At 56.1% G+C, this 15672-nt stretch overlaps 1 protein-coding gene across 9 annotated transcripts in view; it reads left to right on the forward strand.

The window, feature by feature from the left end:
- SCUBE3 (signal peptide, CUB domain and EGF like domain containing 3) overlaps positions 1-15672 on the forward strand; it is a 40450-nt gene that overhangs the window by 17596 nt on the left and 7182 nt on the right. For 8 of the 9 annotated variants that reach the window (XM_039383871.1, XM_039383870.1, XM_039383872.1 and 5 more), the window contains 8 exons: positions 1577-1699; positions 2603-2728; positions 5483-5617; positions 6622-6747; positions 7683-7799; positions 10931-10978; positions 13555-13671; positions 15158-15280. In XM_039383871.1, coding sequence (XP_039239805.1) covers positions 1577-1699; positions 2603-2728; positions 5483-5617; positions 6622-6747; positions 7683-7799; positions 10931-10978; positions 13555-13671; positions 15158-15280 — 915 coding nt within the window. The remainder of the gene's footprint in view (positions 1-1576; positions 1700-2602; positions 2729-5482; positions 5618-6621; positions 6748-7682; positions 7800-10930; positions 10979-13554; positions 13672-15157; positions 15281-15672) is intronic. The other variant, XM_039383873.1, reaches the window with a different exon arrangement.

Consider the following 15672-nt stretch of genomic DNA (forward strand, 5'->3'; position numbering starts at 1 on the left):
TGGTTGGTCTGCACTGTTTGGGTGTTGGTTCCCACCCGTATGCCAGGGTGGGTGCCTGGGTGCCACATCCAGCAACTCTCACCTTGGGACCATGGCTGGAAACATCAAGATGTGATTTATAACTCTGGGGAAAGACCTGGAGGGGGGTTCCTGACCACACAGGACCATGACCAGGATCTGCAGGTTCAGTAGATCTCTGGGTCAACATTGGCTTTGTTGCTATTGAGTCCCTGCACACATCATGGCCAGCACTTGATGTCCCCTCGTGTCCCCCTGCTCCAGCACCACAACCTCCCACCATCCTCCCAGGCTCCTATCACTGGGTTCCAGTGAGGATGCTGGAGCTGAAGTCACTGCCAGTGCTGAACAGCCACGCTCAGCTCCCCAAAGGGACAAGAGCCCCGGGAGCCCTGGTGCAGGGAGGGCTGCGAGCTGCTCCCCGGCAATGCTGCGGGGTGCTGGGGTGGCCACAGTGTGGTGGCACCGTGGCCGGTGCTGTGGCTGACAGAGGTGACGGTGCCAGCCGGGATCCTGGCGCCGGTCCCCGTGCAATCCCTCCGTCGTCCGCACCGTGGTGGGTCAGCCTCCAGCCGGTGATTAATGGCCCAAGGGAGGCTGTGGTGGCCGCGGGCCATGGCTAATGTCAAATAACAAATATGAATGCGGGCTGTAAATATTTATACAATGCGCAGGCACGTGCCGCCTCCCTGGTGCAGAGACAAAGCTCTCCTACTCCCGGCCGGGTGACTCACATCTCCCGGCAAAGAACCGCCAGGGTGGCCAGGCCAGGGCTCTGGCTGGCGTTCCCGCGGCCGTGGCCCCTGTCCTGCAGGGCTGCTGGCCCGCCTGCCGCTTGCAGGGATGTTTTGTGTCTTGGGGGAGCTCCTGGAGCTCCTCTTAGGGCTGTGAAAAGCAGTTTTTTAAAGACAACTGAGAGCTTTGCAGCCTCACGCTCCTCCTGATGGGGGACTCTCAGGTCCCCCTTCCCTGATGAGATGCTCCCCGTCCCTGTGAGAGGAGCTGGAGGCAAACTCTCAGGAGCAGCGCTGGTGCTCCCCGTATGCCAGTGGAGTTGGAGCAGGGAGCCTGGGCTGCTCTGGGAGACCTGCCCATACCTGATGGGCTGAGGGTGATGCTTAGTCCCCTCTTGCCCCCCAGCAGCCTGACCCCCTCCAAGCATTGGCAGTCAGGGCTCCCTGTCTCCCTTGCTGCCTCACCTGAGCAGCCTCTTTCTCACAAACCTCCACCCCATGTGCCTGAGGCTTTTCCGTTTCCCAAATGCCTTTAAAACCTCCATCCCTGTGGCCTCCTGACAGAGCAAACCCTTGGACATGGCTGCTTGAGGCCATTGCCAGCATGTGGAGCTCTGGCTGTGATGTCCCGGGTACCACAGCGCTGCATCCCAGAGAAGAGGGTTGAGGGGCAAAGGGGGATGGAGGAGATGCAGATTTTGTCTGCGTCCCCAAAGAAGCTTTGATGTTTTCCCCAGTTCTCCCTCCTGTTTCTTGCTTCCCGGCTCCCCAGGGGTAGAGGTCCCTGGCTCTCCCCATCGCTCCTCCTGCCTGTCCTCTTGCAGATGTCGATGAATGCGTGGAGGGCACGGACAACTGCCACATTGATGCCATCTGCCAGAACACTCCCAAGTCCTACAAATGCATCTGCAAGTCTGGCTACACTGGCGACGGGAAGCACTGCAAAGGTAGGGACGTGCCATTGCTGCTGGAGCCGGAGCCGGAGCCAGAGCCAGAGCCAGAGCTCTGCTGAGCAGTGACAGCCCTGGCAGGTCGGAGGCTGGTGGTGGCTCATCAGCACCGACTGTCCTTGCTGGTGGTGGTGACAGCCATTGTGTTTGCATGGCTGGGGCTTCCCAGACCCAGGAAGGTCACCTGGGGCTTGTTTTAAACAAAGCTAGGCTTATTTTCGAGCAGGACTTTCAACTCTGAGGCTGCAGAACTGTGATAGCAGTTAAAACATGACAAACTTCAAAATAAGATATAGAAATACAGATATAGATGGTAGATATAGATACAGGTATAGATGTAGATATAGATGTAAATGTAGATATCGGTATAGATATAGGTATAGATCTATATATAAATGCAGTTCAGTGGGGAATGGAAAGAAAATGGGCTCCTTGGAGGAGCTGCAGCAGGAAAGCAGGAATGGCGCAGGGGGAAAAATTCCCGGCTTTGCTAGAAGCAGGTCCAGGGTCAGGATGGGCCAAGTACAAATAGCAGAGGGATTAAAGCACTCCAGGAACTGCTGGGCTTTGCCATGGAGGTGGGCTGTGCTGCCTCCACCCTGGGAAATCCCATGTGGTTCCCAGTGCGCTGCACTGCGCCAAGACTGTAAGACAGGTGTTAGCTGGGGGTCCAGGGTCTAGCCTGGGGAGAACGGGGATGTTTTTGCATGGTCTGGAGGAGTTCTGCAAGTGATAATGGAACTGGGGACCTGCTGGAATAGGCAGAGAGAGCAGAAGACCCCAAGGCACAATATCAGCCGGGGTGCAAACACGCTGGAGGTGGGGAGCAGTACCCATGTGTCAGGTTAGCCACCGGCCCCTGGGGCGGCCCTGCAGCTCTCCTGCCCTCCTTCTCCGCAGACGTCGATGAGTGCGAGCGAGAAGACAACGCGGGCTGCGTCCATGAGTGCGTGAACATCCCCGGCAACTACCGCTGCACCTGCTACGACGGCTTCCGCCTGGCGCACGATGGCCACAACTGCTTAGGTGAAGGATGGCAGCTTGTCCCAGCCCCTTGGCAGCTTTGGCAGCTTGGGACCAGCCTGCTGGCTTTCTCTACCAGGCACCTCCTGAGCCCCGACACCCCTAGGGCTGTTGCAGAGCCGGGGAAGCGTGGTGGCACTCCCAGGGCAGTAAGCTAGGTGCAGATGTGTCCTGTACTGCAATGGCTTGCTGGGGACAGGATTGCTCCCCATTACACAGGGATGATGCCAAGGGAGGATGCTCCATAGACTGGGAGGGTTGGGGTAAGGCAAGACTGTGAGGCTTGGGTTCGGGGATGCTGGGTGTGTGCCACGGCCTCCCCACAGCCTCATCCTGCTGTGGTGAGTGGCCGGGCTGGCAGTTCTGCTCCGCTGCCGGAGGCAGGACCAGCCAGCAGAGCTCACCCGGGCCCTGCCACTCGCTCCGCTCTTGCTTGAGGTCAGCCCTGCACCTGCCAAAACAGATGAGTTAATAGCAAACATGGTGGAGATGGGAACCAGCAAAGGGACTGGGTAAATAATACCCAGGCCAAGACAAACCCGGCATCTGCCTACGGAGCGGCCGTGCATCCTCCCTGCCACTTCCCACCGTCCCAAACTCCATCCGGCCGCGGCGGAGCCAAAGCTCCCGTCAGAGCCCTGAGGTCCGTTGGGCTGCCCGCGCCCGTCACCCGCTTCCTCCCGCAGCATCCACGGCGGGATCGCCGGGACACGGGGCCGCCCACCTTCCCTCCGCCTGGAGCTCTTACTATTTTCTAATTAATGTCTGCAGAGGGGTCATTAATGAGCTCATCACTTGGAGAAGGAGGAGGGGGAAGGGATTATGGACACATACTTTTTGCATTAACCACCATCACCGGGATCTTTGCAGCCTCCTCGGGGAGGAGGGAGATTTACACAGCTGGGAGGAGGCGCGGGCGGGTGGCCCTGCCTTCCTCTCCCGGGGGAGGATGAGCCCGAGGAGAAGAAAGGAAAGCCGGACTCGGCAAGCCACAGACGTCATGTGTTTACAGAGTTGGGTGGGAGGGGATGGAGATGGCTGGGGAGCAGCCAGGGAAGCAGGGATTGGGGGTGGGGGGCAGCCTGGCTCCCACCTTGAGCCTTTCCTCAGCTCATCCCAGCATCTCATCCCTGATCCTGACATGCTTTGTCCAACCTGCCTGCATCCTCTCTTAGCCAAAAGAAAGAGAAGCAGAGCAAAGCACAGCATCGTGCCCAGGCTTTGCTGGTGCCATGGGTAGGGGCTGAGCTGGAGAGAGGTCAGGGTGCATGCCCACAGGATCCCACCAGCCCCTCCATTTCCCACCCTGGGCAACCTTTTGAACCAGCACAGGAATTCGAGCTACTGTCCTGACACGGGCCCTTCTGGCTTCTGCCCATCTCCATTGCATTTAATAAAACAGGTATTAGAGCAGTGGAGTCTCATTTCAGCCATTGGGTTTGAATGGCTGCCTCCTCATTTTTGAGCGTAGCTGAAAGAAGTTGTGAGACCTTAAGCCTTTGTTCTAAGCAGGGGGATTTGAGGAGAGTTATTGGCATCTGCAGGACATAGTTAGGCTGGGACGAGCCTGGAGGAAGCTGCAAGCCTCCTGACATTGCAGAGGATGTCCCTTTGTGCCTGGCTGCAACACCTCCTTTCCAAGGCAGTGGTTTTGTGGGGTGCTTCTGGGTTCTGCTCCCTGGCAGTTTCCAGCCGTAGCTGCAGCTCTGCTTCTATTTCTGAGCATTCCCCCAGGGCTTGCCTGAGGCTGGGACACAGTGTAGGGCACCCACACCCCTCAGGCATCCATCTGTCCATCCATCTCTTTGCCCAAAAGCAAGAGGTTTTGATGCGTGCCGTGCTGCCTGGGGAGGGGGCCTGTCCTGGGGGGCTGGGGCTGGGAGCCCCCCGTGTGTGTCGTCACTGAGCCGCTGTTCCGGCATTTCCGGTGGGCTCAGCTTTCCCCTCAGCCACGGCTCTGCAATGCTCGAGTTCACAGGACGTTTTCTTTGGCACGGGGCCCCTCACAGAGGGGGCAAGGGGTGGCCACGGCAGAAGTTTGTCTCTGCCTGAACCCGGCGTCTGGTTGCTCTGGCACCTCGGGGCACTGGTGAGTTCAGCTCAGACCACTGTCCCGAAAAACCCTCTGGGGAGAGCAACAGGCCGTTGTCTTCATTAAATGTGGGATTTGCAAGGCTGGAGCAGGAGTAGCCCAGGGTGAAGGCATTGCTGCCGCCACGGGGCCACATCTCCAGCCCCTTGCAGCCTTGGTTTGTTAAACCAAAACAGGTGTTAGGGCAGCCAAGCGGCTGGGGATGCGAGTCTCCTTACAAGTAATTATCCCTGCTCTGGGCTAAGGTTTCCCAGCTCTCCCTAATGAAGTGCAGGCATCCCCAGCTGGCGACAGGCTCTGAGGGGCTGGGAGTGGGGGCAACCAGCATCCCAGATAAACATCCGTGGTTATCTGGGATGTCCCATCCATGGTTATTTGGGGGTCCCGGGACAAGGAAAAAAACCTTTGTCTGTATTCCCTTCTGTAAAACAAGGCTGGATACTTCATGCCCATCAGCTAGGGAAGCTGTATGGTCCCTGCACCCACCCCTTGCTGTGCTTTGCCTTTGTCCCCTGCAGCCCTCAAGCATCCCCCTTTCTTGTAGCTGGGGGGTCACAGATGTAAACCAAAAGTAGTTCACTACCCAGCAGATCTGTCCCACCTTGTCCCCATTGCCTGGGTGTGCCACGGAGCTGTGCTTACCCCCTGCCACCCTCCCTCTGCAGACCTGGACGAGTGCTCAGAGGGCAACGGCGGGTGCCAGCAGACCTGTGTCAACATGATGGGCAGCTACGAGTGCTTCTGCAGGGAGGGGTTCTTCCTCAGCGACAACCAGCACACCTGCATCCAGCGCCCCGAAGGTCAGTGCACAGCAGCTCTGTGCCCCAGGGCACCCTCCATCCCTGCATTTATCGGGCAGGTCTGTCCCCGTCACCTCTGGCCACCCCTGTGCAGTGCCTGGGTTTGGCTGCTGCTGCTGGGTCATGACCCTTCGTGGTGTGGCAGATTTGAAAGTGAATCTATTATGAGCACACTGGGAGAGGAGGCTGCGAGGTGATAAACATTCTGCAGCAAAACCCTTGCAGGCCCCTTGGTCAGGCACAGCAATACTGAATGAAGGACGTTAATCCTATGCCCAGAGCAGTTTATTAATAAATGGAACCTGGAGGTTCTCACACCACCCTGCCAGACTCATCTTCTCCTGCCAGGTCTTGTACAGCACCGAGCCCTTCATCTTGGTATCAGCTCTAAATTGCTGCCATCTGGAGCAATCTCTTAGCCAAAATAGAAGGAAATGAGAGATTTTTGCATCTCTGCTGATTTTTATCTCCACTGCTTGGCAAAGCAAGCTGAAGGTTTTTGCTTTCCTCTTCCCCCTTCCCAGCTGTGTTGGTCACTCTGGCTCCCCGGGAATCTTGCCCAGCCTAGGATGGCTCAGCAGCCACAGTGGCATCTCCCATGTCCCCAGCCCTCTGTGTCTGGGAGGGATGAGCTGTCTGCTTCTTCCTCCTGGTGCTGCAGTGGGTGGCCCCACTGGGGAAAGGGATGCAGATGCTGTGTTTTGAGTCAGTGGGATTTAAAGCCACCTTGAGGTGTGGGAGCAAGGTCTCACCCAAGGTGGGAGGGAATCAAAGGTTGAAGGCTCCTAGGTAGTTTTGTCCACCTTCTCGAGCAGCTCTGTGTCAGGAGGAGCTGCCCGTTGAGGCTGCCCAGGGTTAACCTGTTCCCCCAAGATCCTCACTGACAAGGTTTTCCCCTCATTGCCCCCATCGTCCCATCCCATCCCACCTCAGACATGCTTCTGCCACTGCTGACCAGTGCCAGCAGCTTTAGGAGCATTTTTTTGCTTCCTTTTCTCTTTTAGAAGGAATGAACTGCATGAACAAGAACCACGGCTGCGCCCACATCTGCCGGGAGACCCCCAAGGGGGGCATCGCCTGTGAGTGCCGCCCTGGCTTCGAGCTCACCAAGAACCAACGTGACTGCAAATGTAAGGAGCACTCTGGGGCTGGAGATGCAGCCTCCTGGAGACCCCCTAACCCCGTCCTCATGATACAAACACCTCCTGTCCCTGCAGCAAAGCCCTGATCCCCCGGTAGCAATTGATTCATCAAACCTGAAGCCCAGCATGCCCAGCTTTGCCTCTGTTCCCTTACGGACAGTACTCCTGGCACTCCTCTCTGCCATGAGATGTTCTGTCCTTACATGACCAGGCTGAAATGGCAGTTAAAGGGGTCCCAGAGACACAGCATCCCCTGTCCCTGTCCCAGTGTTTCACTTTCTGAAGGGGAGGTGAACAAGGAGAATGCAATCGGCACGTGAGGAGTGCAAGAATCCTCTTCCTGGGGGTCGTGGTGCTCTCAGCTCATCTGATCTCCTGCCAGCATTCCGCTGGCACTGCCAGGGTTATTACATAGATATATATGTGTTTATGCAATTATTTTTATTTTGTTTCTCATTTGCTGTCTGCAGCGAACGTGTAAAATCGCTGATGAAATGGAGTTTTAATCCTAGGAGCCTATTTTCTCTCTAACCTAAATGAACAGCAAACCTTGCCCCCAGGGGAGGGCTGGGAGGGTTTCCCAGAAGATCCTGAGTCATTCCAGAGCTCAGGAAAGTCTCACCCTTCCCCTGTAACACCAGGTTCAGGGTCAGGGGCAACCAGCCCACTGGTCCCCTTTGCTCAGTCTCCACTAGTGGCATTTAGCAGATATGAAAAAGGAAGACATGAGAAACCACACAACAGTTTGCATCTGCCGAGATCCCACAGGGAAAGTGAAGGGCTTTAGGAATTATCCAGGAAGGAGGGAAGTCTCCGAGGGTACGGACGAGGTGTTCCCAAGCCATTTTTATGCACCACATGGGGATGCCAGGCAGGGAGGAAGGAGCTGGGGCCGTGGTGACGCCGGTGCTTTGCTTCCACAGTGACCTGCAACTACGGGAACGGGGGTTGCCAACACACCTGCGACGACACCGACCAGGGGCCCAAGTGTGGCTGCCATGTCAAGTTCCTGCTCCACTCCGACGGGGTGACCTGCATAGGTAAGTCAGACCATTGGCCACGGGGATGTAGGGCAGGGTGCAGGATGGCTCGTCCTCCCTGGGTGGTTTGTCTTTGGCCTGCTGAAGGGTTTATCCCAAGCTTTGGGAATGCAACGTTTCCTTTTGCTGAGACTGGGGAAGCTCAGTGTGTATGTGAGGGGTGCTGCGGCACCCGCAGGTGCAGGGATATGTTGCTGCTCAACCACCAGGAGCAGAAGTGACCACGGGGATGCTTGAAGGGACATCTGGGGACAGGTCGCTGTGCTGAGGTGTGGACAGGGGTCCCTGCCTGCATCCATGCTGCTGGAGGGAGAGCAGTAAGGATATCCCCATGCCAGAAATTGTTACTGTTGCTGTCACCAGCAGCTTTTGAGGAGGGACGTGGAGAGGACAGGTTTGGCCACAGCAATCTGTTCCAACTTGGCACTGTGTGGCCTTGGCCCAGGAACAATTGTCTTGCAAAAAAAAAAACAAAACCCCAACAACCTGACAACTCAACCACCCCAGAATTGTCCTTTTCCTGTGTGTGTTTTCAAATTGTAGAACATCAAACAGAGATAGAAGTTTTACTGGTTTCATATGCTTGTGCTGTTTAACAGCTGCTTTGATTTAAAAAATGTTATATTTGGGGAGTGATTAAGTCCACAAATTGCTTGAGACGTTTGAGTTCTTATTGCAAAATGAAAAAGAAAGCAAGAGAGATTTTAGCTCCCTGTGTCCCTGCTGTGCCTGAACAGAAAACCCTCTGCACTTTCCACAGATGACTCTGTCCTCAGGGCAAACGGCAGCGGAGCCCCCGAGCCCTGCCTGCTCCCAGCCGGCTTGAGGGGTGTTTGGGGCTGAGCCCCCAGCAAAGGCCCCCTGCCCATCAGCTCGCTGCTGCCTTAATGTCACCGTTGTCCCCCAGCCCGCTCCCAGGATGGATCCCAGTCCCTCCTGGCTGCTGGCAGGGGCTCGCAGCCCCTGGTCCCCGCTGTCCTCGGGTTTGCGTCCTGTCCCCAGGGGGTTGTTGTTGTGCCCAGGTGGGCAGAGCTCCTCCAACAGGGTCCTTGGGACCCCGGGGTGCATCAGCTGGTGTGTTCCTCCTGGATGGAGGGCTCTGTGCGTGGTGTCTGTGTCGGTGCAAGGACTTGGGCAGGTTTGGTACCAGGATGCTCCTGACCTGCTGGGCATAGCTGGGGGCAGCAGCTCTCCAAAGCATCCTTTAATTTGGGGGATGCTTGAGAGTGGTCCGTTTACTGGGGGATCTCTGCAGTCATACCCTGGGTACCACAGGTGTGACGGTGAGATTTGGGGTTTTCCAAAATCACTCATCCTCATGGCCTTGGCCAGAATCTCCCTTTTTGTCCCCACACCCTGCAGCGTATCTGCTAGGGAGATATCTCCCACCAGAGACAGCACATCCCTGTGAGCTCTCCCCTTGTCCACCTTCCCAGGGCAAATCAAACACTGCACAGGAGGATTTTAGGAGCAGCATCAGCCCAAAGCCCACCACCACATCTATCTCATCCCTTTGGGGTCTGCAGTCCCCTCTTACAGGAAGGGGCCTACCTAGCTCCCACATTCTCTGGAGGATTCCTGGCCCCCATCCCCACTATGGGAACACTGTGGGATTGTACCTCGGCTGCTGGGAGCCAGCAACAACCCTGCAGGGATGCCCAGGCAGGGGATTTCCAGCCAAGGTACCTGCTTGGATATTTATAACCACCCTTTCTTGTTTTATGGCTGGGGCTCAGCAAACAGCCCTCCCCCATCCACGGTGCCCCCGTCACCGCCCCTTCCCCATTTCCTCAAAAATATTTCATCATTTCAAGGGAAATAAATTTTCCAGTGAGTGGAAACGCAAAGTCGTTCCCCAGGCCATGGGCTTTGAAATTGTACTCGGTGCGTTTGATGGGCTGCCGGGACAGGCCCCTGGTCCAGGTTCCCTTCAGATCACACCACGCGGCAGGAAGCACGATCAGCCCCTCTGAGTGACAGTTTCATTAGGCCACGGCTGGTGTTTTTCATTTTTCCGCTTTTTATTGCTGCTTTTAAAAATGCAGATAATGAATAACATGCCTCTGAGCAAGGGGGCCAGAGCTAATGGCTCCCGACATGTCTGCAGGCACAAGGGGGAGGGGGAGGCGGGAGGGGAGGCCAGTGACCTTGTATATTTATATTTATGCTCCAAAAGCAGTTTAAAAAAAAAAAAAAATAAAAAAGCACATGCTGAGGGTGCAGTGCCCGTGGGGAGATGCAAACAGCTGTTGCAGTTGATGCACATTTTGGCTTTGTGGGAAGATTTACCAGCCAGGGCATCATTGCAGCTCCCCCCTGCTGATATCTGGGGTGCAGCAGGGCCATTGCTGGACCCCTGCTTGTGGTGAGCACTGGTGGAGTGGGAGGGGGTGAGTGGAGAGGAAATATTATTAGATGGAGAGGGAAACTAAACCCAGCTCAAGTTTTATGGCTGATTTCCTGACCCACGCCCAGGCGGTTTGCGGCGGCACTGCCGATGTGCCCCGGCTTTGTGGATCCGGCAGTGTCGGGAGTGTCGGGAGCAGAGTCTGCGCCAGTCCCACTGCCAGATCAATGCTGGGGGCACCCACACACGGGTGAGGCTGAGTAGCCCAAACACACCCAGACTTTGGGCTCACTGCTGGCTTGGCTGCTAAATCCAAGGCGTGCAAGTGCCACTGGCAGGACACGGTTCCCTTCCCGAGGCCCATGGCTGCACAGTGTCCACACAGCTTCTCTTGGGAATTGCCACCTGCCCTGGCACATGCTGGATTTGCTCCAACAAGGGCGAGGACCCGGTTGCCCAGACTAACAGGCTGCACTAACGCTCCTCATAATATGCTTCTCCCTCTCGCATGGGGCTCCAGCCAGTCCAACACAGTGTGTGAAACTGGAGAGGGTTTGGAGAGGCTGAGGGACATGAGATGCTTGGGGCAGGGTGATGGAGGAGTCAATAGCACTGGACCCAAACCTCAGGTTTGGGCTCTTTTGGGAGGTGGGGGAGAAAAAGCCTAAAAGGACAGTTTCCACCAGGCTGGAAAGGCAGCGGAGTCAAACCCATTGACATGTGACACCAACCGAGTTCCTTGCTGGACACTGTTTCTAAATCACTTTTTTATAATGTTAAACAGGGGAGAGACACTTCCAGCAACACGTTATCCTTGAGACGTTTTCTAATGGTAAATATTTTTGTTCTCTCTATCTCTACAAAGGGGTCTAACTGTAGATGGTCTCTCTTCTTGAGATCATAACAGGGCTCGGGGGGCTGAGCTGCCATGCTAACTGCATGTCTCACTAACCGTGCCCCGCTGCTGCTTCCAAACCCTGCAAGGCCAGCCTGGCCCAGGCTGCCAGCGGGCTGGGCTGGGGGACAGAGCAGAAAACCCTCCCCTGGCTGTGCTTGCATGAGATGGGGGCTCTCGCTCTGCTTTGGTCAATCCAGCCTGGCCCAGGGGGTGACAAATCCACTTTGCAGGCTGTGGTGGTTACCCCCCACCAACCAGGAGGAGCTCACAGTGGGCTGCCAGCAGCCATGCAATGGGGAGGGGGGTGCTCGTGCCCATCTCTATGCTGTGCACTCCCACAATTACCCCTTCCCAGAGCCCACCCACTCGCAGATAGTCCCCTCTGGGATATTCTGGGTGTCCCAGGACTAGGTCTCAAAGGCTGCTCGCCATGCCGAGGCTCCCAGCCTGGAGCTGCAGCAGTGGCAGAGCTGCAATGGCTCTTTACACGGCTGGGCACCTCTCCAGGGGTTTCTTTGCATCCCCGTGGTGTCTCCAAGCCCTTCAAAAAGGTAAGGCGATGCCTCTGCTCTGCCACCAAGAAAACTGAGGCAGAAGGTGCAGCGACTTGTCCGTGGTGAGGAATCTTGTTCCTGGATGTGTTGGGCACAAGCAAACTCCTGGCACATCCAGAAGGAGCTGTGGGAGTGCACCTCACCAGTGCAGGGAGCACTGACTGCAGCTTTCAGGGTCTCTGAAGAGCCTTTCCCACAGGGGTGGGAGAAGGAAGGGAGCCCAGATCCACTCAGTCACTGCACTTCAGCCAGCCCAGCTGTAATCCCTCCAATTACCATGGAATTATCCCCTCAGGCTCATGGAATCACATCCCAGAAGGTGGAGGCAAGGCTGCACCATGTGCAGCCAGGGCTCTGCAGTGACGGGCGGCAGAGGGAGGGTGCTGAGCAGGGCGAGGAGTGCCGTGGCACAGCAGCCGGGAAGTGAGACCACAGCTGAGATGGAGTGTGGAGCTGCTTTGCTCACTCCCTGCCCAAGTGGTGGAGGCCTCGCCGAAGCCCAGTGTGGCAGTGGTTCTGGGATGGTGGGTGGGATTGGCCTTACATCAGGGCCAAAAAGTCCAGAGGTTCGAAGGGGCCACAAGGGCATATGGGTGCCACAGTGCTGGAGGAGGCTGTGAGCACCATAAGTGTGCCCAGGGCGCTGCACTCTCTTGAGAGCCCCTCGGCAGTGACCCTGTTAAATCAGTCCTCCCCAGGCTGCTTCTGCATCAGCTGCTGAAACAAAGGCTGGTGTTCAATAATTCACTGGGCTTCCAGAAAGCTTCCCTTCCCTTGGGCGCGGTGTCACCCGCCCTGTGCTCCTCGCCCTGGCGCCGCAGGGAGAGGACAGCCCTGGCACGGCTGGGCTGCGTGCAGCGCAAGGACCTGGCTGAAGGAATAGTATCCGCAGAAATCCCTCCCTTGCCGTTAGGTTTTGTAATTGTGCTGGCGATTAATTTCATAAAATGGTCTCTTTTGTTCTCTTATTATGGGACATCATAAAAATAGCAGTGGCAAGACGAGCACAGAACGATCCCAGCTCCCGAGCCCTGCGGCGAATGGTTGGATGATTCTGTCATTCCCACCCCATGCAGCGCTTGCAAAGAGCAGGAGAACCTGGGATTTGCTCTTTCCAAGGAATTTCTTCAAGGCATTTTCATCTTGGGTTCCTTGAAGCCCAAATGCCTCATTTATCCAAGCAACCAGCCTTCTGAAAGGAATGTTTTATTATCCTTTGTGAACAACTTAATGCACTTCAAACCATTGTTCTAGTGGTTAGGGTCAAAATTGAGGATTGATCTCACAGGGAAGCTGTCAAGCTGAAAATGTTTCATTTAAATTAGTGTCCCTTCTAGTCCTACCAACAACAGCTGATTTTGATAATACTGAAATAATTAGCTTTTTTTTCAATTGGAGTTTTTTTCCACTGATGCTGCCTGCCTCTGAGTGTGTGTTCTAATTATACAAAGTGTCTCCCAAATTAGCCTGCAACACTGGACCAGCTGCCGTGCCCAAGCAGCACGGGGTCACCTGTAGCTTTGTGGCTCAGTAGCTTGGTGGCAGCAAGGGGGCTGGGACCCCCCTGCCACCTCACTGGGGGACTGGGGCTGCACACCCGCAATCCCTGGGGAGCCGCAGCCTGGGCACCCCCGTCGAGACCTGTCTCTGGCTGCATTTGCACAAGTGCTGTGACTTTTTCCCCTGGAAATTCAATTCCTCCTCACTGTTGCTGCCGAAGCCAGCCTCCGTGAGACCCTGTTTGTGGGGGACATGCAGCCCCCATGTCAGTGTGTTCATTAATTCAGGGCTCTGTGACCTCGTTACTGCTGAGTGAGAAGCCAAGGGCTCTGCAGGGAGGTTTGTATCTGCTGCTGCTTCTAGGCTGTGGCATGGTGGATATCTGGGTGCTGTGACCCCCCCAGCCTTTTGAACACCAGTCCCTAACCCCAGCCTTTCTCTCCCCTCCCCATGCAGAGACGTGTGCTGTGAACAACGGGGGCTGTGACAGCAAGTGTCACGACGCGGCCACGGGCGTCCACTGCAGCTGCCCCATGGGCTTCATGCTCCAGCCTGACAGGAAGACCTGCAAAGGTAGGGGGGTGTGAACAGGGCTGGGGTGCTCACTGCTCACCCCTGGATGCCCTTAAAAAAGGCTCTACATTGCCCACAGTGTTCACTGGCTTGGTGTTTGCATCCATGCGGTGGGGACAGGAATCACCCCCCTGCGCGGGCACTTGGCTGTCTTGCTGCAGGCACCGTGCTTAGCCCTGCTCCTCTGGGAAGCCTATGGAGAGGAGGAAAAGGGGGTCAGGTCAAGTTGGAGGTGATGGCATGGCCCTTTAGGCCTGGAGTGCCACCCCAGTGCCTCAGCTGCCCCAGGGGTAGGTTTGGGTGTGCAGGGAATCAACACCTGCTCTGGCAGTTTGAGGTGCATGAGTCCCTCTGGGGTCACTGTCCAGCCAGGTCCAAGCACCATGTCCCACTTGGGGGAGAACATCCTGAGATGCAGCACATCCCACTGACATCCCCAACCACCTGCCCCCACAAGACAGGGCAGTCAAGGCTGGTTATCCCAGCACCACAAACTTGCCCCCCTTGGGAGTGCCCAGTGCCTGTGTTGTGTCTTTTGGCAGCTCCGGGAACTTGACCCCGGCTGAAAGGAAAGCCTGTCTTGCTGCCGTCTGCCTGTCTACCTGCTGACTGCTTCCAGAACCCCCTGCCCCTGGTATTTTATCAGAGCATCCCCCCTCTCCAATTCTGCAGTTTCCAGGAACATGCAATAACCCAGAGCCACGGCCCCTGTGTCTGGGGTTTTATTATGGCTGTGGGTGGGTTTACAGCTCACTCCCTCGCAGTCGTATAAAAGAAAGCCTCAGCCCCATCGAGGCAGAGCTGTTACCCCAGCGCTGGGGGATGGAGGGACAGGGCAGGCCACTACGTCTTCCTGGTCTCCTTCCATTTTACAAGTCATTTCCTAGCAGTAAATTTTGTGATTAGTGGAAAAATTAGAAAAACAACTGAAAAAAAGGTCTCAGCCTCTTTCAAGTTTGTTGGGGCTCTTTGCAGTTATTGTGTTTCATCCTTTTTAGCTTTGGCTTTCATGGCAGGAAGGAGGTGGCAAGCAGAGAGGCCAGGGCTGAAAAGTAGTTTTTTGTTAAGTGGCTGTTTCTGAAGGAGAGTTTTTCCCTTCTGAGTTTTCTCTCTCTTCCTGTTGCTCCTGGTCCCCCCAGGCAGCCCCCAGCCCAAACCCATGACTCTGCAAATTCTGGTCTGGTACTCTCCCTCAGCTGCAAGGCTCTTTCAGAGACCGTGGATCCCAGCTCTGCTCCAGGGGATGCTGAGACCTGCAGAAAGTAGTTGTTTTGCGCCACTTTCAAGGGGAGCTGAGCCCGGAGTCCTGGCCAGTGTCACACATTGGCTCCCCAGATGCACCCAGAGAAAACCAGCAGCCACATTACACTGGTGACCATCAGAGCCCAAAGGGTTTCCTCCGCTTGCCAGCTCCAGAGGGGAGCACCCGTCTCTCCTGGGCAAGCATCCCAGACAGGGTGTGACGGGTGTCCCTTGTTCCTACCAGACATTGACGAGTGCCGGCTCAACAACGGCGGCTGTGACCACATCTGCAGGAACACTGTGGGCAGCTTTGAGTGCAGCTGCAAGAAGGGCTACAAGCTGCTCATCAATGAGAGGAACTGCCAAGGTAAGGGACAGGGGGCCCTCAGCACCCTGCCCTGTCCGGGGATGGCACCTCTCTCCCGTGTCTCGCAGCCCTCCCACAGCTGCTGCTGGAGGAGTGCTGCCCTGGTTATCATTCCTCTGGACCACATACATCCTTTGGGGGATTAGTGCTGGATTTGGGTTCTGGTCTGGGGCTTAGCCCTTTGATCTCAGAGCTGGGGACTTGTGGGTTCTTCTTGAGGCAGAGTTAAAGCGGGCAATTAGACAGATGCCAGGCTTCCTGCTTTTTGGAGGGCGGGAGTTGGGGGGAAGATGTCTCCTGCTCACTCCGGAGGGAGCTGGCTGCTCCATGCTGTTTCTTCCACCTTTTTCTCTCTGTCTTGACATCCTTCTGCATGTCCCACATAAACACAG

Source organism: Pipra filicauda, unplaced genomic scaffold, assembly GCF_003945595.2.
Source record: "Pipra filicauda isolate LSUMZ 115617 unplaced genomic scaffold, ASM394559v2 scaffold329_size807674_pilon, whole genome shotgun sequence".
NCBI classification, from domain to species: Eukaryota; Metazoa; Chordata; class Aves; order Passeriformes; family Pipridae; genus Pipra; species Pipra filicauda.